Source organism: Chiroxiphia lanceolata, chromosome 5, assembly GCF_009829145.1.
Source record: "Chiroxiphia lanceolata isolate bChiLan1 chromosome 5, bChiLan1.pri, whole genome shotgun sequence".
NCBI classification, from domain to species: domain Eukaryota; kingdom Metazoa; phylum Chordata; class Aves; order Passeriformes; family Pipridae; genus Chiroxiphia; species Chiroxiphia lanceolata.
Genome location: NC_045641.1, coordinates 70,076,027 through 70,096,487, shown reverse-complemented (window position 1 = coordinate 70,096,487; position 20,461 = coordinate 70,076,027). Strand labels below are relative to the sequence as shown.

Sequence of the window (20,461 nt, the reverse complement as noted above, 5' to 3'; positions counted from 1 at the left end):
GGTGTGAAAACACCATTGATACTACAGAGACTTGATTGGAACCTGTTTCTCTTTTGTTCCATTTAAGTGATAGGTGGAATAATTAATAAATTATTCATGTTGTTACAGTCACGAAAAGTCTGCGTTTAAAATTTGTGAAGTAAGGTAATCTGATGTCAAAATAGCCTTAGGATTGTTACCAGATTTATGAAAACTTTGTTTGAAATGCAATAAAAAAGATGATAGATTCGGTAAAAGGTTGTTCTCCAGTTTTTCTTCTGCCCTACATCATTTTTCTCTATCAAAAGTTCTGTTTTATTTATACACAGGTTCTTCTAAATTTTCTTGTAGAGGAAATGGAAATACAAGTATTTAGCATATAGTTTGCTTACAGGGCTTGCTGTCCTTTGTTGCCTTATGTCAGTGTTGTATTTGAAAAAAAATCAAAATAGTTAATCGCTTCTTAGAACATGATTTTTCATATTTTATATTTTTTCCTTCAAAAAAATTTTTGAAGTCTCTCTATCTTAGCATGCCTTTCCAAAATTGCTTTGATTCCTGTTGTACTCCTCTAAACTTGCTCCAGTTTGTGTTTTTAAAACACAGTGCTGAATGTATTTTCTCTGGTTGAGACATAACCAGGTCTGAGATGATGGGGATAATGTCTCTTGGGCATTGTGGAGAAAATGTACTTTGAAGGAACTTTGTGTAGAGCCTGTAAGACCTGTTGATGTGATACGTAGTGTATAAAGTACCTGTTTGCCTTTCTAAAGGCTCACTTTCTCCACCTGACTGCTCTGATTGCTACTTGAACACTGTGTTTTGCAATAATTATATAAATCACCAGCCTGGTTTGGGTGGTATTTAGTGGTAGGTGGCATGAATACATTGACATTCTCAACTTGTGCATTGCTGTCTGCTTCAGCAGTCATGTTCTGTTTGTACAACTTCCATCACTATCATTTGTGTACCCAAGTGCTATTTTTTTGTTATATGTGAAAGTTCTTCATGTTAACGGAGTGTATGAATGTTTGACCAATTAACCTTAACATTGGTGGGAAAAATACCCAACTACCTTCTTTCTCTCTTGAAAAATTTACCAGCGCAAAATTCAACCAACACAAAGCCAAAATTTCCTTGTTAGTCCCTAAAACGATTCTTAACTTTTATACCACAATATGAGTATTGAACAATACTTTTCTTTAATTTGACCAAATCTGTCTGCTAACACAGTGATAGTGATGATTTTTCATAGAATCGTAGAAGAGATTGGGTTGGAAGTGACCTGAAAGATCATCTAGTTTCAACTCCTTGCCATGGGCAGGGACACCTTCCACTGTCCCGGGTTGCTCAGAGCCCCATCCAACCTGGCCTTGGACACTTCCAGGGATGGGGCAGTCACAGGCTTCTCTGAGCAACCTGTGCCAGGGCCTCACCACCCTCAGAGGGAAGAACCTCCTCTCTGTCAGTGTGAAGCCATTCCCCCTTGTCCTGTCGCTCCAGGCCCTTGGAAATCGTCTCTCTCCATCTTTCTTGTGGGCTCCCTTCAGGTCCTGGAAGGCCACAATTGGGTCACCCTGAAGCCTTCTAAGTTCATCAGTGAAAACTTGGGAATTAATTAGTTAAGCTTTGGAAGATGTTTGAATTGAAATCAGTCTTGGTAGTGAATTTCAGCAGTGGATGTGAACTGAAAGTGTCCCCTTCTGGCATTCTAATATATCCATTTGGAGATTTCCTCCAGATCCTTTGAATTCTTCTGTTTCTGAGCATTTGTTTTCTTAGTAATAAAAGTTTATCCAGCCTATAGTCTGCTTTAACTGAAGTCAGTTAGTTTTATAAACATTTTAACATTCTGTAAAGACCATAAAGGTTTTTTGGCTCATCCTTCATTCACATATATATATATGTAAGTGTACAGTTAAATATATAATACCTTTCTTTGAAAAGCTTTGTATATCTTGAGTTACTTTCATTAGCTGAGTAACTTAGCCCGCATTTTTGTAAAAGGAACTGCAATTTGACTATAAATATATCAAAATGCCACAGAATTCAGGGCTACAAGTCAAAAATGCTGATCAGTTTGTAAAATCTAAATCAGACCCTCCATGAAACCTAGGGAAGGACCTCTGTGGTAGCAGAAGAATTTCCAGAAATTCACCACAGTCTTTTTCCAAGTTGCAGTTTGTTCTGATGTTGCCAGACAGCTAAGAGATGGGAAAGGCAGGAAATCTTTTTGGATTTAATCACAATGCTGATTTGGAAAAGCAACTTCACAATGGAAAATATTTTTATATTTTAAATCAGAAACACAAAATTATACAAGGTACATGATAGATCATATTTGCATTAAATCGGGTTGTCTTCATCATGAATGAAGATAACCCTTGATTTTGGAATCTGGTGGTCAGAATCCTACTTCCTAGACATTTTTTTTTTTTTTAATATATATCCAAACTAGAATATTTGCTGATCTGTTGAGGTCCTGGGAACTTGACTGCTGTACTTGAGATCAATAGATATAGCTTTTAAAGGACCATCTTTCTATTTTCTTATATTAGAAAGCTTTTACTTCATTTTTGCTTTCAAAAGATGTTTGACAGTGGGCAGTGCTTATGTTTACCCTTGAAGACAGTCAAATTCTATCATAAAATACCCATTTTTTTGCATTTAACTTGATCAATTAAAAAAAAAACAACAAAACTTCTTAACTGAGATCTTCCAGCTCTAGCCCTTGCATCCCCTGTGTGAAAAAGTTCTTATTTAGGTCCCTTGGTGTGTTGTAGGACTTGTAAATTATGAAGACTTCAGGTAATGTGTGGAGATGAGGACGTGGATGAAGGACTGTATTCACTTCTAAATGAGTGGATGATGAGGTGGTTATGCAAAACATATAGATGAGCAAGGTAGCAGTTGGATCCAAGTGAAGGTCTTTTTTCATCTGTCATGTAGCTGAAGTACAAGTAGATAAGTCATTTTGTCTTTTGACTGCTGGTTGATCATAAAATCAGCACATCTCTCTTACAAGACTGGCCAGTGAAATATACCCACTTTCCTGCTGTGTGGAACCCTCTATTGCTTTGTACAGCTGGGCTTTTAGGGTTTGATCACACTGACTTGTTTTACCCATGTCTGTCCTTTAAAACTAACACCATACCTTTGGTTTTACGAAGCTTTTATTGCTATTTTACAAGTAAAGGCAATATAGCAACATAATGGGGTTTTTTTTCCTCTTTTTAAATCAGCATTTCTTCTATATTCTAGTACCAGTTGAAAGATGGATGATGATGACTTTGGAGGATTTGAGGTATGTTATTTGAATTACTTTATTTTGAAATAAAGCTTATTTTTAACTATTTATATGGAAATTGATTGTAAATGATTGTAAATGTTTTGTAAAATTTTTCTAATAATTTCTTCTTGTTCCTAGGCAGCAGAGAGTTATGAGTTTGGAAATGGTGAAAAGCAGACCACATCCCCTGCTATTGCTTGGGCAGCATTTCCTACAGGTATTGATAAAATCACTGTAAAAAAATCTTAATATTGTATTGCTGTTCTTATGTATTCACTGTAAAAACTAGTGCCCAGAAGGGTGTCTATACACAATAAAAGAATAACCAGAAGTGAAAAGTTGAGCATGAGAATGTTCCTGAGTAATTATTTTGGGCAGCTGCACTTCTCAAAGTAAAGTTTTCTTGAGGAATGAAGGAGAAGTACAGTTTATCCAGCTGAAAAGAAACAGATCTTCTTTATTCAAAGGATATCCTTTACTTTGGTGAGTGGAAGATCTGTTGCAAATTGTGGAAAAACCCACAAAAAGTAAACTTGAAAATAGGACTATGATAGAGTCTTCTACGTTCTTTGGGGAAGGGGGGACGGATGAGAATCGTCTTTTTCACTTAAGCAGTTTATAAAGTTAAAAAATGTATTACATAACCTTTGTCTCAAGGAGAAGTAGAAACATTATGGAACTACTTGTATTAATTTATACAAATGCCTGTGACCCATGTGGATTTTAAGAAATTAATGTAAGTTCATTGATGTACAATATCAGTAGAACTAGAAGATTGAGGAGATGTTACTGATTGGCAGTTGATTTTGTTGTGGTCTAGATTTTGCTGTTTTCACAAAGAGAAACATCACTTTAGCAGCATTAGGGGGAAAACCAACACAGTTTATTATTTGTTCAGGAACTAAAGATTTGTGCCTGCTATTGCATTATTACGCAGAATAAATTATACGAAGTAAGGCACGAATTTTTCTCAATATGAGTTCTCCATAAGTCATGTTCTTAGAATGTTTTTATTGATTTATTTCTGGCACTACTGGCTTTCATCCGTTACAGAATAATTGCCTTTATGTGTCATTGAAATAAAGGAAAACATATAATAATTAAATTATATTTTTTCAAATAGCTCATCTTGTCATTTTGACTATTATTACTTCTTAAATTCAGTAGCATATTTGGATGTGCTTAGTAAATTAAATCCAATATAACTGTGCAGTGTCTGCCTCATGAAGTCTATTTTAAATCTTATAAGGTGTGTAGAATTCAGATGATTTGTACTGACACAGAAGTTTTTTGTATGATTGTAGGTGACAGAGAAGTCTTAAGGTAAGTTATACCAAGATATTTTAAGTTTGTCAAAATTAAAAGAAAAACACCTCTATTCAGAATATTTTATTACTGCAAAATCTTTAGATGACTTTTTCATGCAAATGTTGCTGTGAATAAACTACTTTATTGCAAGAGGCAAGATTTTAATAGTCTTGGTCGAAATGCTTCTTAGGCATTGACTTGTAAATTAATGTTTTTAGTAACAGAAATAACTGAATTGTCTGCCCAAGCTATTTATATACGAGATGTTCTTGTCTTACCCCAGAAATTTCTCGGTAAAGTTTGCTGAAAAATTCAAATGTATTATGGTGCCATTGAGATGATTTTGATAAATTCGAGGTGTGATGCCATTATATACACACAAGATGTTGTGAGCTCTCTGGAAGAGGAGTACATTACTCATCTCATGACTTTCCTACATATCTGATGTTTCTGAGTTAAAAACCAAAGCACTGAAGCCTGTGGCAGTATTTTTCAGTGTGCAGGCAGAAATCAGAGATTATTTCTAAGGCCAATTTGACCGATGAACAATAAGTTTATTTGGAATTTCCTCAGGACTATCAGACTTTGACTTGCTTACTGAAGAAGTTAGAGGAGATATATCACACCAGGGCAGGGTACTGTGTAAGAGTATTTTGTTGTTATGATCAGAATGACTGTGTGTCATAGCAGTGGAGCAGCACTGAAGAGGAGAGGATCCTGTAAGTGGTTCTGAAAAGCCAATATCCATGTTGGATGTGCTTCAGGAGTGTTGTTTCAGAGTGGTGTTAGCCTGGTCCTGTGGGCTTGAACTCCCAGTAGCTGTTGGAGTCAATCAGGTAGTTTCATCAGAGGCAAGTTTTTTTTTCAGGGGTTGTGAACCTGTTCCATATGTGAACCACTAAGGTGTGGTGAGCAGGAATGACTTAGGGTTCGTCTCTATAAGCGAATTTTGAGCTGTACTAAAATGCTAATGCAATTCACCAGTATATACACAAGAGGAATGAATTAAGAGAGCTTGAATTATAGCCCTAGCACGTGTAATTCTAGGAATGTCTAATTTATGAATATTTAACATTGCTGAAAAATGAAAAGAAGGATTTGTAAAAAAGATGTTTGATTGATACCATGGAGAGTTGCCACCTTTTCTTGTCTTCTGCAAGGTCATGTATTTAGTTTAAAATTTTAAACCACCATGTTCAGAGGTGGTCACCAGTTGTTACTTCTCATTTCCTAGGCTTCATTTTGACAACTTAAGAGGTGGAGATTTTGTTTCTTTCTTTTCCCGTCAAGTTGCCAAGTATTCATTGCTATAACTAGAATCCCTGAAAGCTCAATTTGATTCTAGAAGATTCCAGATTATTACCTGAAAAATGGAGTCTTATGTCTAGTATTGGATACCCCAAAATGTGTGAATACCAAAAGTTTTAATTTCAGTGAGTCTCCATTATTCATATGTACCCAGTCTCAGTTTCTGTTTTTACTTTTGTGATAAATTATTTATATGTGAACTATGCCTGAGCTATGGTGATCCTCACTAAAGGGTGAACACTGACATCCAAAGGAACAGTGTCATGTCAGGTTTCCACGTGAGTTGACAGTTTTAGTAAGAGAATCGCTTGCCTGCTCAGTGAGAAATTGCCTGGTACATTATTTTAGTTGTTTTTCCATCAGATGGGGATTGATTTAAAATTGAGATTCAGGGTATTAAATGATAGCATAAAACAGAGACTTTACTGTTTGTTTAGAAACAAAAAGATTCTCTATGTCACTTCACTGCCACTTGAACTAACAGAGTAGGTAACTGTTATGAGAAGCTGCCTTTAAAAGCAGACATTTGGATTGGGAGGGGAGTTTTACTGATATAGTGCATAAAGGAAGCTGAAAAAGTCCCATTTCCAATTCTGAGGAAGAGTTTTCTGTTAAAGGTGCAGTTGTGTCCCAGATCTGTTTTTTGGTTCTGGTTACCAAAATTGGTTCCTCTTCTGTTTGCTGTACTGTCCTCTAGGCCTTTCAGCCAAGTTTCCATTTTCTGCTGCACTGTGATTTTTTGGTGGGTTTTTTTTGATTTTTTTTTTTTTGGCCATATGTCCCAATCTGCTATCACTGCAATTAGCATACTGATATTTTTCTGCCTTACAGTCCATTTTCTTTCTTTTTAGTAGGCGAGGTTTGCATGTTCCTCTATGTTATACCTGAATCCTAGAATTGGAGAGTAAAGAAGATAGGACTGGATCCACAGATTGATGTGTCCTTTTGAATTGTCCTTTAGGCCAATGTTTGTGCTGTGTACTTGTGCAGCATTCAACAGTGATATGGGGAGGTTGAGCCTTGTCCTGGCTAGTGGCATCTTCTACATTTTACCAGAGTTGTATTGATGATGTGAGCTGCTTTTCCTAAAACAATTGCATATACTTTTTTTGCCTTCTGCAAAGGCACACCTGTAGCTGAACATATCAAAGTTTGCAGGACTTTGCTGTTAAATTAAAAATGTATGCCAAGCTTTCTTTTCTCCTTTCTGTTTATTTAGTCTATTTAGTTTATGTCCTTCATAAGAGCACTCAGGTTTCTGTTGTACTGGGTTGATAATGATGATCCACTGTTCAGGATTTTTATGGCATAACTGGAAATTGGTATGGAAGAGCTCTCAGTCCGGTATTAATTCCACTGAAGTTTATTAGCTAGAGAGTTATTTACCTTGTTATCTTTTTATATCTTATAACATATAAAACTGCTTTATCATGTGTCTTGGTAAGTTTTTTTTAAGTGTGTCTTTGTTTGTGTCTTCTAAGACAGTTGGGGATTTTTTAACTTCAGAATTTATGAAACTTAGGAAACTGTAAGCATGGTTTTTACACTTGACTTTGATTAAAGATGATGCTGAAGCTGAAAGGTTGTGTGAATTGAAAGAAACAAAGTTGAAATGGATCCTTTTGATAGCAGTTGTCTTCTAAAACCTCTGTGTAAATTACAAGTCTAAATTTAGGGTGACTATGATTCTGAATGTCCTCAAGTTGATACTACTCAAAACCACAGGCACTTTGTATGGAATTATTCTTCAGTGCAATTAGATTATATGAGGTACATAACATTACATTAGTATTACTACACTTGTTGCATAGACTCCAGAAACAGTTAATTTTTGAGTGCTTCTTCATACTGTGTGTTCTTTCTATTTCTAGTACCTGAAGTCCACAGATCTCCTGATGTTCTTCTGGAGCACTCTGTGCCTTCTTCCTGCCTGGCTCCTTCTGACTCATTCATTTTGTCAAGTGATAATGTGGCAACAGCTGTTCAAACAGCCAACAGTGTGATAAATCCAGCTGTTCTTGAAGAACAGGTAAACCCACAACTTTTGAGCTTCAGCATGGGAACTCACGTATTTAATATGTTAGCACTGTATCTCTTCTGTGCACATTTAGGTTGAAATGCCTTCTGAGGGCAAAAGCTCCTTGGATTTCTGTGATGAAGACTTTGAAGTAAAATAATTTTATAATTGTTTATAAGACCTACAACTGGGAGACACTGCACTGTGCTTTGGTATGAACTGTAAGAGAGACAAGTGTATTAGAGTTATTAAAACTTACAGGCATGCTGATAGTGCTAGGCATGCATGTAGGAAACAATACTAGGAAGGTTCTTTCAAAAAAGTTTGTTCCTGTTAAAACTGTAAAGATTATAGCTGTACATATATGCCATACTTGTATGTTTTCTTGTGACTTTAGGATTAGAGAATTAACATTTAATCTTTACTTACTTATAATTAAATTTATTTTTATTTTATTTTAATTTATTTTTCCCCCATCACTTTTAAAGTTGATTTTTTTAATATTTTTTTGTGTGATCTGACATTATCCTAGTTGTGCAATCTTAATCTATCCTTGTGGCTGCACTACTGCTGAAAAATTGTCTTTGTTTCTTTTTTGGGGGTAAAAGTGTATTAGTTTTTGACTAAACTATTAGATGAGCATGGAAGGGAAAAAAAAGTTTTACCTGGAGATTAGCAGAGGAATGCTGGATTGCTGCAGATGGGAATTATATAGATTTACCCTCTCAAGTGAATCTTTCATTGCCATTGATTGCAGTGGCACCTATTTGAACAAGTTTATTGATTATAAACTTCCTCGTTTCAGGATGTATAGTAGTACATACTTGAATTAGAAAGTGCTTTTGCCTCATTGTGAACTAATCAATACTTTGGGCTAGTTTGCAAACCTTCCTTTGTTTCTTATTCTTCAAGTAGTCTCATCAAGTCTAGGGCTACTCATGGTGAAAACTGAATTTCACCGTTAAATCAGATTTCCATTGTCTGACCATCTATAAGCATTTCTTTAGAACTATACAGAGAACTTGTACAAAATACTTGTTTTGCTTAAACCGAGTTTTTTTTTTCTCCTTTGAGTAGCATCTGTATGTTTACATTTCCAGAAAGACTGTGGCTAGTACAGCTCCAATCGTCCAGTCTTAGGAATGAATTAGTTACTGTTTTGTATTTGTTCCCAGCCTAATGTTCTGGGGAAAGCCTATAAAAAGCAAAGAGATGTGCCCAGATGCAAATGATGTCAAAGAAATTTTCTTAGAAATCCAAAAGTTGTGGATTTTTTTCTTGAGAGGAAGGAGCGTTTACTTTATTTTTTGACTGATACCAGCCACAGTAATTTTCTGTGTTGAAGGCTCTTCTTCTGCCTCTCTGACAGAGTTTGGATCAGTAAATTTCTATTACTGGTAGAATGACCAAGATATGCTTTCCTTTAGCCACCACAGGTCCTAGTCCTACCCTTTTTGATTTTGGCTAACAGTGAATAACTTGCATCCTCTCTTCTTTGAGCTTGGCCACAATTTTAGCTTTTGTGTTCTCTGGAAAGAGCACTTGGGATATTCCAGAATACTAAGATTTATTTTTTAAAACTAAAAATTAACTTACTTGGGTAATCTTATGGAAAAATAAGAAATACGCTTTTTTACTTCTGACTAAGTATTTGTACAAATTCTAGTTGTAGGCCATGTTTCAATTTTTCTTGTCTTGTTCTGTTCAGCTACTGACACACCCATGGTTCCATAAAGTCTCTCTTTAGTGCAGGAAATAGTACAGACTAAAAAATATATTAACAAGTTTTACTAAAGGGAGAAAAGGAGTTGAGAGCATGTCCTTTAATATTATTTTAGAGATCAGACTTTGCACTTAGGATTAAACAAGAAGGAAAACGGTGGGCATAAAATTATGATAAAATATTCTTATACCTGTTCGAGGGCAATGTTAGGAGAACTGTATTCTTTTATATCTGTATCTCCAGGGCCTCTTGAGGTTTCATGTAATAAAAAAGCTTCACCATTTTAGGTTCTATGCTCACAATTTTTGGCGATGCCAAACTCGGAAATAGAATTAGCACATTTGGCTTCTCTTTGCCAAGGAGAATTCAGAGCACAAACTGCAGTTTCTTATGTGTTCCTGTGCAGTCAAGATCTCAGCTGTTTTTGTTTATTACTTTCTTTGAATTCTTTGAGAGATAGTTATTTATTGAAAAGTCAGTACATTATCTGAGTGGGATAAAAGGTGTTAGAGAGGTGGATTAAATCAGATCAATCAAACCTCTCTTTAATAAACACATTGAGATGTTCCTTTCACCACCCTTACCCAAATCTCAAGTGTGTTTGGCTTTCAAATTGTTGAAAAAGTGGCAGCTGAATTAATTTACCAGCTTTTTCCTTTGAAGTTCCTTGGCTGCAAAATAAACAAGTTTTTGCCCCCTCCTTTTTATTATTTTTTTTTAAGAGGGGAAAAAAAAAAGCATTGGCTTTTTTTAATTATACCACAAAGTATTTTGAACCTCACCTAATTTATTTTGTGCTTTTCTGAAAATATAGGCTTATTATCAGTGTTTCATCTGGTTTACATTGTGGATTCAAGAAACCTCTGTTTCAGTTCTTGTGCTTCTGCAGTTTACTGAAATAGCATTAACTAAATGTTGTAAGCATCTCCCAATTACTCTTATTTTGTTAATCTATCCCCAAGATGAGATAAAAACCCCTTTTATTCCCTTTCTGTGACTGCTGTTTGCAGCCTGCATTGGGTGAAAGCATGGAGTGACTTATCCAAGGAGAGTTTGTTTCCCTGTAAACCTGATGTACTGAAATTACTCACTTTTCTCCTGTGAATTAGATTCAAGCAGATATTCCAGTCACCTCTTCAAATGTAATTGAAGGCAAGACTTTAGTTGCATCAACCACTGCTTTGATTGATGTTGAGACACAGAGAACAAATGAAGCGAAGAGCTGCCTTCAACAAGCTGTTGCAAACCTAGAAATCAAGCTTTGCACTGCTGAAGAAGAAAAATTGAAAATTAAAAAGGTATGAATAGTTTCTTTTTAATTAGAACAGTTGGCATTTGTATGGGATTAAAATATGGTTGGAGCTGGCAGAGATTTGAAATTCATTTTTTGGTAGAAATTAGCCAAAATCCAGAGAAATTGACCCAATTTAGAATCATGTAATCATAGAATTATTAAAATTGGAAAAGACCTCCAAGATCATCGAGTCCAACCTTTAACCAAACACCACCTTGTCAACTAGACCAGAGCACTGAGTGCCAGTTGTTCCTTTACCAACTCCAGGGATGGTGATGCTTTCACCCCCCTGGACAGCCCCTTCCAATGCATGACCACCCTTTCCGTGAGGGAATTCTTCTTAATGTCCAACCTGAACCTCCCCTGGCACAGCTTGAGGCCGTTTCCTCTCATCCTGTCACTTGTTCCCTGGGAGCAGAGCCCGACCCCCACGTGGCTACAGCCTCCTGTCAGGGAGTTGCAGAGAGTGAGAAGGTCTCCCTGAGCCTCCTTTTCTCCAGGCTGAGCCCCCCCAGCTTCCTCAGCTGCTCCTCGGAGGACTTGTGCTCCAGACCCTTCCCCATCTCCATTGCCTGTCCCCGGACATGCTCCAGAGACTGGCCAGAACTGAACATAAGACCTCCTTTTTTTTTCATGTCTGGTGTCTATTTTAGGCTAAATTTTTCTAAAGTTTCAAGATTTTATTTTTTTTTCTTTGACGGATAAAAAAATAAAAGAAAAAAAAGGACAAGTGTTCTTAGCATGGAGCCATGTGGTTTTGTTTTGATTTTTTTTTTTTTCTGGGAGCTCTGGTAGCTTAATTCTTCATATTCCTTCCAACAGGAATATAATAAGAGCACCAAACAGTGTTATGTCTGACACATCTGAGTTGGCAAAAGGTCACTGAGGCATGGGAGAGTGAGTTTAGTTTCTGCCATTCTTAATACTGTTTCTTGATAGCTCTCAAGGTTTGCTGGGGAAGGAGGAAACAACTTCTTGGAAATGACAGTGAGGTTGAGGAACTGGAGCCAAAGATGAGGAGGACTGCAATGGGCTGGTTTTGCTAGGAATTAAGTGTGTAGAGGGAAGTTGGGAGGGAAGGATGAATACAGACTGTAGGAGGAGATAGGTTGAGAGCTAAACTCTGAATTGAAGAGGTATTCCATAATCTGTTTCTATCTCTACAGTGGAATCAGAGACTTATAATCTCTTGAACTGTTTTTATGATTTTGGCCCAAAGCAGGGTTGAACTAAGCAGACCTGCTCTTTGTGTCCTACTTATGACCCTCTCAGTTGTGCCTTTGTTTGAATAGCTGTGCTGTGGCCTGGAGGTCGTTTGTTTCTATACTGGCTTCCTGCACGGCTTCAAGAAGTTGTTCTGGAGCAATTGAAAGAGTACCAACGACTTATGTATAATAGGAATGAGTTTAGTGGGAACAATGGCTGCATTAAGGAAAAATAAAAAATCTTTAGCTCTTTGTATAGTGAACAATTTTGAAGTTTATTGTCAGCAGTGTTATTCTCCTTCCTCTCTCTTGGTTCATGTTGGGCAGGCTTCCAGATTGGCTCTCTGCAAGATGCCAGAATATTTTAAGATTTTATTAATTTTGGAGATAGAGATCTGTGTATGCCATAGGATTTCTGCCTTTTTAGTGAAAACATTTACTGATAGTACATTTAATATACTGTTTTTCAAGTGCAGAAAGATAGAGCAAGATACTAAAAATGTGGAAATAATTGGACTAGAATAGAATAGTTGCAATGGGAAGGGGTCTATAACAACAGTTCCAGCTGCCTTTAGCCTTCAGGGCTGACCAAAAGTTATTAAGGGCGTTGTCCAAATGCCTCTGAAACATTTACAGGCCTGGGGCATTGACCACATCTCTGGAACCCTGTTCCAGTGCTTGGCCACCTGTTGGTAAAGAAATGCTTCACAGTGTTCAGTCTAAAACTCACCTGATGCCAGTTTGAGCCAATCCCATACATCCTGTCACTGGATACCAGGGAGAAGAGACCAGCACCTCCCTCTCCACTTCCTCTCCTCAGGAAGCTGTGGAGGGTGAGGAGGACACCTTTTAATCTCCTCTCCCAGACAATCCCAGTGACCTTGGCCGCTTCCCACAGGACATTCCTCATACATAGGACATGCCTTGGCTTTTAAATACCTTAAATTTCTTTAAAATATTGTCTGAATCTAAAAACTGCAATGATAGTTTTCTTGCACAACCCTTAATCTCTGTGTAAATTATGATATAAAGTGTCACAGCACTTCAGAAATTAAATTAGTTGGATTTATTAACTGAATCTGTGTTTTCACAATCCTCAAATGTTTGTAATTTCATGTATTTTATTTTGCAAACATTATAGGAACTAGAATATTTGCTGGAAAAACATAGTGTTTTAGAAATGGATTTCCTGAAGGAAAAAAAAGAAAAAGTACCACATCAAGATCATTACAAGACACTCCAGGTAATTTCTTTCTTGTAGTATCTTACTTTGTTTTTCAGGGGGGTTTTGTATAGAGTATGTTTATGTCCAACAAATATTTTTTTAAGTATCTATAGGCCTGCTCCAAAGCCCTTTGAATTTAAAGAATTTCTAAGGTTTTAAGATCAGAGTGTGATTCTTGGCAATACTGGGAATATAGGTTTAAAACCTCTCTTGCCTAAGTACATTATTGTAACTGGGATCACTCATCCTTCTTATGATACATTTCATAAAATGGATGAAAAGAAAAACACTTTGTATGATGAATGTGTTTAACAGCATGACTTAGGGTGTTCTGAAGTAGCCAATTATTTGTGATGTGTCACCTAACCTGAATATGGACCAGTTTGTGTTGCATAATAAAAACCTGTAAAGTGTAATTAGATGCTAGACGATGTAATTAAAATTGCTTCCATTGTTAAAGTTAACATCATTCATTAAATACATGTGTGAAATCTCACATACAAGACAGATTTTCCATTGAAATTTTCAGTCATCTCCCAGTGTTATAGCAGGTCAAACAAAATTTCAACATTTCAGAAGTTTCTGTTGGTAATTCAGCTTCACTTAATTTGTTTTGCTGCTGGGGATGGTTTTTAATTGCTACTACATTGTTTCCTTTTTCTACTTTTGGGTTGCTCTAGTAATTAGTATTGAATTGCTGGTGGCAGTACATCTTAGGATTTACAGTAATAAAATCATGTAGTACTGATTTTTCATTTTATATATGTAACATCTTACAGAAAGAAATGTTTGCTTAGCTATGATATAAAAGTAAGGTTTGCTTAAAAACCTCCTGATTTTTCTTAAAAACCTGCTGATACTGGCTAATGTTTTTGATCATCACGAACAATAGAATGTTTTAATGATGTTTTAATGCTTTTACTCTGCTTTTCAAGCAGAAGTACTTGAATAGTGGATATGTTACTGAGGTTTACAAGTATCAGTCTGTCATAACTCTTTGAGTCAGGTACTGCAGTTTTCAAAAACAGCAATAAAAGAGTCATAACCTTTAACTTACTCTGTAGGAATGCTCAAGCGCTTCCTCTTGTTGCCTCCTGGATACAGACAGAATCAAATCAGAGCAGGAAAGTTAGTCATGCTTCTGAGAGCTGACTGTTAAAGTTGCTTTCATGAGACCTGAATATTGGATGTCTTCTTTTAGTACAGCTTGAAGTTTCTTTTGTCTTGCTCCTTTGGCTCCTGCAACACAAGGGTCAGCACCTGTGGCCACACACTGAGCAGATCTGGCAGCTCCCTAGTACAGATGTCTGTCTTGCTGGCTTTTCCTTTCCCAGTAGAAACAGCTGGATATTAGTGCTGTTGACTTGAAAAGCTTAAAAGCAGACTGCAATGGTGACTCTGGCATGGCTTTGGGAACTCTCAGGACAGGGTTTCCAACAGAACTGATTCTGGCATCCAAAGCTGTAGGTGTGCACTGACTTAATTCCTTTTAAATGAAATTGGTATGTTAATATTTGAGTATAATGAATAAAACAAAGGCCTCAGGAGATGGTTCTAACTGGCTTTTACATGAACATTCATTATTTCATTCACCTTTATATTTACTAATTAACTGACTTCCAACACTTGTGACAAAGGGAATTCTCAAAAGCTGCTTTGGAGGTAATAGAGCCAGTCAGTTAATTGCATTTTTAACAAGGTCTCATATTTAGATAAGACTCTTTTCTTTTTTGTGAATTTATTATGCTTAGTTCTGAGAGAAGATTTCATTAATCTTTGTCAACTAAGCCAGTAATTTTTTTTCATCTTTTTCTACTGATTTCTGCCTCAGTCAAGGATGACAACTGTGTTTTCAGGGTTTTGTTGTCACAAAATTGCTTCAATAAAATATGCTTTTAGGGTTTTTTTGATATAGAATCATAGAATCAGAGAATGGCTTGAGTTGGAAGAGTTGTAACTAATAGTGATAATTATTATTCCTAATCATGAGAGGCAGAATTCCAAGTCTTTGGTATAGTGTTAACATTTAACCAATGGATGACAATAGAGCATTGCCACATTTGTACTTGTGTAAAACCGAAAAGTAAAAAGTTCTGTGTTTCATCTAAATAAAATTAGCTTTTAAAAAATCAGGATTGAACAGACCACATAGTATTTTCACATTCTTAATGTTGTTTCCATATGTTACTACAACAACCAGAGACAGTAAAGGGGCAGCAGTGGGTTCATAAATAGAATAAACAATTTGGTATTAACTAGTATTACAGAGTTATTTGGATATTTAATGCAATGGTCTCTTTGAGATCCTGAATTCATATAAGCTAATAAAATTGGAGTTATGATTCCCACATTCCTGATTCAGTGTTTGTAATATTTAAGAGGCAAAATAACATACTTTATTTCTAACTTCTTTGCTTACGAATTGGAGCTGAGTTAAAATTGCTGTGGGAAGTGTAATTTTAGGGGTTTTGACTTGTGTGCAGTGTTGCAACCATAAAGTTGCTGTGTTAGCCTTATAATTCTTTGCTTGTTTTAGACAGGAAAGAAGCAGGTGCAAATGTATGTCTGACTTTTTTGTTTTCTTTGTTGGTGTGTCAGTCGCTTTTTTGATCACATGGTCATATATATATGTTCATCCCAACTTTTAACACCAGCTCCTCTAGATGTGAGGTGCTGCGTATTTTCAAGATATTTAGAGCTAGTAGGTAATAAATGTTTTTGACTATAAAGCAGAATTAGTGGTCATTTTAATCCTGTAAGTCTGAAATTTTGCTGTAGCCACATTACAATATGTTATAGAAATGAACAAAGGCTGCATTTTAAAACTACTAAACCCCAATTTTTACTACAGTGAAAATCCATCAATAGTGAAATGAACATTCCTGCTTAGTAGGTGATGTTCTCTTATTTGCAGAACAGTGAGGGAACACTTAATTTGTGAAGGGAAGATTGTGACTGGGTTCTGATGCTCTGAGTAGGAACATAATTCTTTGGACAGATTATTAAGCTGATAAGACTTCTGATGTTTGGTCTATCTGCAGACAACTGGTTTGGATGATTCACTAAGAATTGGATCATACTTTTCCTCTGCTGTTTCTCTGATTTACCACACAGTCACATTTGAAGAAATACTGCATTGCTGCTGGAAAATTCTAGTTGTGGTTATACACATTTTTTCCCATCATCATCCCTTTCTGGAACTTAAGCAGGCTGGTTTTTTAAAGAACAATGTTGTTGATGTGGTGTGATCCTTCTTTTTGAAATAAACTCTTTTTTTTTTTTTCTTTTGGGAACTGACTTCTTCTAACTTAACAAATCTATAGTTGCTTTAAAAACACCAAAAACATTTTCGTTTGGAAACCTTTGTTTCTGTTCTGCCATTTTTTTTTAGGGAAAAATCTTCTAAATTTTTATTGAAAAAATTACTTTAATGTACTTATTATATTTAGCACTATTACTGTTATTACAGAGAGTCGTGAATGGAAATGAATTAGGTTCGTACTGTAATTTCACTTCAAATACAGTTTTGGGTGTAAGAAAGCAGGTCAGATAGGCTTCTTTTTTAAGTGGTGTTTTAGAAAGGTAAGAGAGGAAGCTTATACTGAAGAAAACATTGACAGATCAGCACATAATGATCCAAAGAAACTTCGCTAGGTCATGCAATAACACCCAGCTGGGATTAAAGGGAATGATAACTTAAATAAAATCATTGCTGTGTTAGGTGTTATTACATTTATTTCTGTAACTGTTGATATTTGGGGAACTTTTTATATGAGTAGCTGTACAAATGTCACATTTAAATTGTACAGATTCAAATTATGAGGAAAAGACTTAAAGTGCAGTTACATAAAGACAGGAAAGGTAAACGTGAGGGTTTGGGCTTGTTTCTTCCCTCTTAATTTGGAGGGAATTTATTTTTATTGTGATTAATATTGCATGTTACTTTGGGGGTTTTTTTTAATATATTGGACCCATATATCACACTAATTCATATACACCAGGATGCATACTTGGGTGTGTCTGCCTCCTTGTTTTTGAAGATGATGCTTCCACATCCTTTTTATGTTGGAGTTTAGTGAGGAGCTTCTTGTTCACCCATGCAGGCCTCCTGCTGCCTTTGCTTGACTTCCTGCTTGTCACAATGAACCATTGTTGAGGTTGGAGGAGATAATCCCTGATAGGAACCAGCTCTTTTGGAACCTTCTTTCTAGGATTGTGTCCCATGTCCCAAGCAGTCCCACAAACAGACTTCTTTCCTGAAGTCCAACATTGTGATCCTGCTTTTTGCCTCGTTCCTCCCCCTCTCCTGAACTCCACCCTCTCATGGTCACTGAAGCCAAGGCAGGCTGCCATCGATCTTCACATTCCCAGGCAGTCCTTCCGTGTTTCTAAGGATCAGGTTCAATGGAGTGCCTTGGAAATTGCTGTGTTAGGAAGTTGTTGTCAGTATGCCCCAGGAATCTCCTGGATCTCCGTGTTGTCCCTTCAGCAAATAGTGGGGTTGATGACATTCCTCCTGAGGACCAGGACCAGGGAATGTGAGGCTCCTTCCTGCTCCCTAAGTTCTTCCCTGATCCCTCACCCCAAAACAGAGCTCCAGGCATTCCAACTCCCCTGTCACATAAGAGGCAACACCCTGTCGTCGCCTTCCTAGTCTTTCCTTCCAGATGAGTGCATTTATGATTCTGGAAAAGGTGTTCTGCAGGAGATTGGAAACAGGTCTTGGAGGTAGGTGGTTTTTATGGCTGCAGTACTAGAAAATGTATGTTTTCTTACAAAACTAATATATGACTTACATCCTGTTAAACACCATCTTCTAAGAAAATATTTAGGTTGGTTTTAGGTGCAGACATAGAGGAGACAGAATGCTAATAACAAAAAATAGGTGTGAAAAAAAAGTTTATGTACTGTACCTGCAAACAAATTTATAAATGAGATTCCAGGAAATTTCATGGGTCACAGCAGGGTTTAAAATTATGGAACACAGAAAAAGAGGGAATTTCAGAAAAGACACTTTAACAGATAGCAGTGCATCTTTTTGCTGAACCGGGAAAGGTATTTATGGATATGGCAACAATCCCTTGCCCACCTCTTTTTCAAGTGAGTGCCAGATACCTCACGTTTATTTATTCACCTTTAATTTTTTTTAATATTACTCTATGTACTCTTCTTTCAGACACTCATTTTTATTCAAAGTCTTTATTTATTAGTAATTTCAGAGCTGTTTATCTTTTGGCCTGTTTTTTTCCCCCCAATTTTGATGTCTTCTTTCCTCAAAATTATTTTTCCAAATATGAGGAAAAATAACTTTTTATTTCTCTTAGGAAAAGATTCTGCTCTCTTGCCTTTATGTTTTCCTCTTAAACTTCAATTCTTCTTTTATTAAGTATTTTGTTGGTTTGTTTCAGAATTATTAGAAGATTGGTTATAAGACTAAGCATAGTGACTTTGTTTTTAAAATATTAAATTTAAAAATTAAAAAAAATGTGTTCAAATATACCTCTCTTATGCTGTTGTGCTTTTACTTAACAGTTTTGGGATCCCTGACTTGCCTTATAATCTAGTTTTCAGTTACAGTCATGAAATGTGCCTAGCATTTATACTTTTACACTTATGTGCCTCCTTTCACTCCCTGATTTTAAAGATATTCAAGAAATTGGGCTTAAACAACTTTCATTTTCCTGATGTGCAAGTAGGTATAAGTAAAACATTTTTTTTTTTTGGAATCAGTTTTTGTGTCGTGACTGCTTTCTACCTGTCCTGACCTGTTTTATGCCAGTGTATCCTTGATTTCTTTGAATGCCTTTGCTAATTTATGTTTAGTGTGTCACAAGTCTGTAACAGCTACTGCCCATCTCCATTTGCACATTCACAGCAAGTGTGTTCAGGATGATTAATATTTTTCTTTTTTTTCTATTTAATATGGAAATTCTAATTAAAACAGTTGTGAAATGTCCAGGTATATGTAACACTGACCAGTCGGAGTTCTTTACCAAAAAGCTTGTCTCAGCAAGATCTAGCTTTTGTAGGAATAGTGTCTTACTGGATTTTTGAGGGAATAATGAAAATGTGGTAAAATGCACTCAAAATTAAGAAACCTGTGTAGAGTAAAACTTGGATAATGGTACTCTTAAGGCAATGCTTGTAGACCAAATACCTGTTACTTGGTATAAACTTCCTTTAAAAATGTCAGGAACAGTTCCAAAGCAACTCCATGTCCCTGGATCCACTCAAGTCCTGTTTGTGTTCAATGTAAGTCATCTGACACATTGTAATTATTGTGAGTACTTGACCACTGCTTACTATGAAAATAGTAAATCTTTGCCAAATTAGTCAAAATTATTTAATACCTTTAATGGCATTTTTGTATTCAGTGTTTATATACTTGGAAGAAGTAAGATGCACAGCAAATATTAAGTTGATATTTTGGGAGAATTTTGAAGAATTGTCTCTTCATTGCCCTTTAACTGTTAAATCATCTGATTTGGTTCATAGTTCATTAATAAACTTTGAATGGCTGCAGAATGCAGCTGACTATATTGCTGAACATTTTATTGCCTAATTAACCTGTTACACCTTTGAGTTCTTCAATCTGTATTAAATTTGCTGTTGAAACAGAGTGATCCGTTGAAATGTATAATTTGCCAATTATTAATCAAATTTATTTGTATAAACGTATTCTAATCTAACTAATTCACACACTGGAAGTTATTACACAACCATCAAATTCTTGTGACTTACATATCAAAGTTAAATTTATTCTTACATTCTCAGTTACCTTGGAAACTTACTTATTAATTATGTCTTTAAGTATTAGGCACTTTTTACTTGAGTAAACTGCCCAAATGTTAATATATAGGCAAAATGACAACAAATAACTAGTATTTTAAACTACTGCAAAGACATCTAACAGGTCACTCCTATATAGCTCCTGATGTTAAGAAAGCAGTTCCAGTGGTAAAGTATTAGTTATTGCAGTGAGCACAATAGAATATAAATGTAGCATCAAGGTTTGAAACTACCGTCTGATTATGAGAAGCTTTAAAAGAACAATAAAAGAATGTTTGGGAAGTGATACAGATAAGAAAAGGTGTAATTCAGTTCTAGTCATAT

At 35.9% G+C, this 20,461-nt stretch overlaps 1 protein-coding gene across 4 annotated transcripts in view; it reads left to right on the top strand.

Annotated features, from left to right (window-relative positions):
* CCDC91 (coiled-coil domain containing 91) overlaps window positions 1-20,461 on the top strand; it is a 124,726-nt gene that overhangs the window by 25,235 nt on the left and 79,030 nt on the right. For all 4 annotated transcript variants that reach the window (XM_032688469.1, XM_032688468.1, XM_032688466.1 and 1 more), the window contains exons 2-6: window positions 3,241-3,283; window positions 3,407-3,485; window positions 7,756-7,913; window positions 10,734-10,922; window positions 13,265-13,366. In XM_032688469.1, coding sequence (XP_032544360.1) covers window positions 3,254-3,283; window positions 3,407-3,485; window positions 7,756-7,913; window positions 10,734-10,922; window positions 13,265-13,366 — 558 coding nt within the window. In that variant the 5' untranslated portion in view covers window positions 3,241-3,253. The remainder of the gene's footprint in view (window positions 1-3,240; window positions 3,284-3,406; window positions 3,486-7,755; window positions 7,914-10,733; window positions 10,923-13,264; window positions 13,367-20,461) is intronic.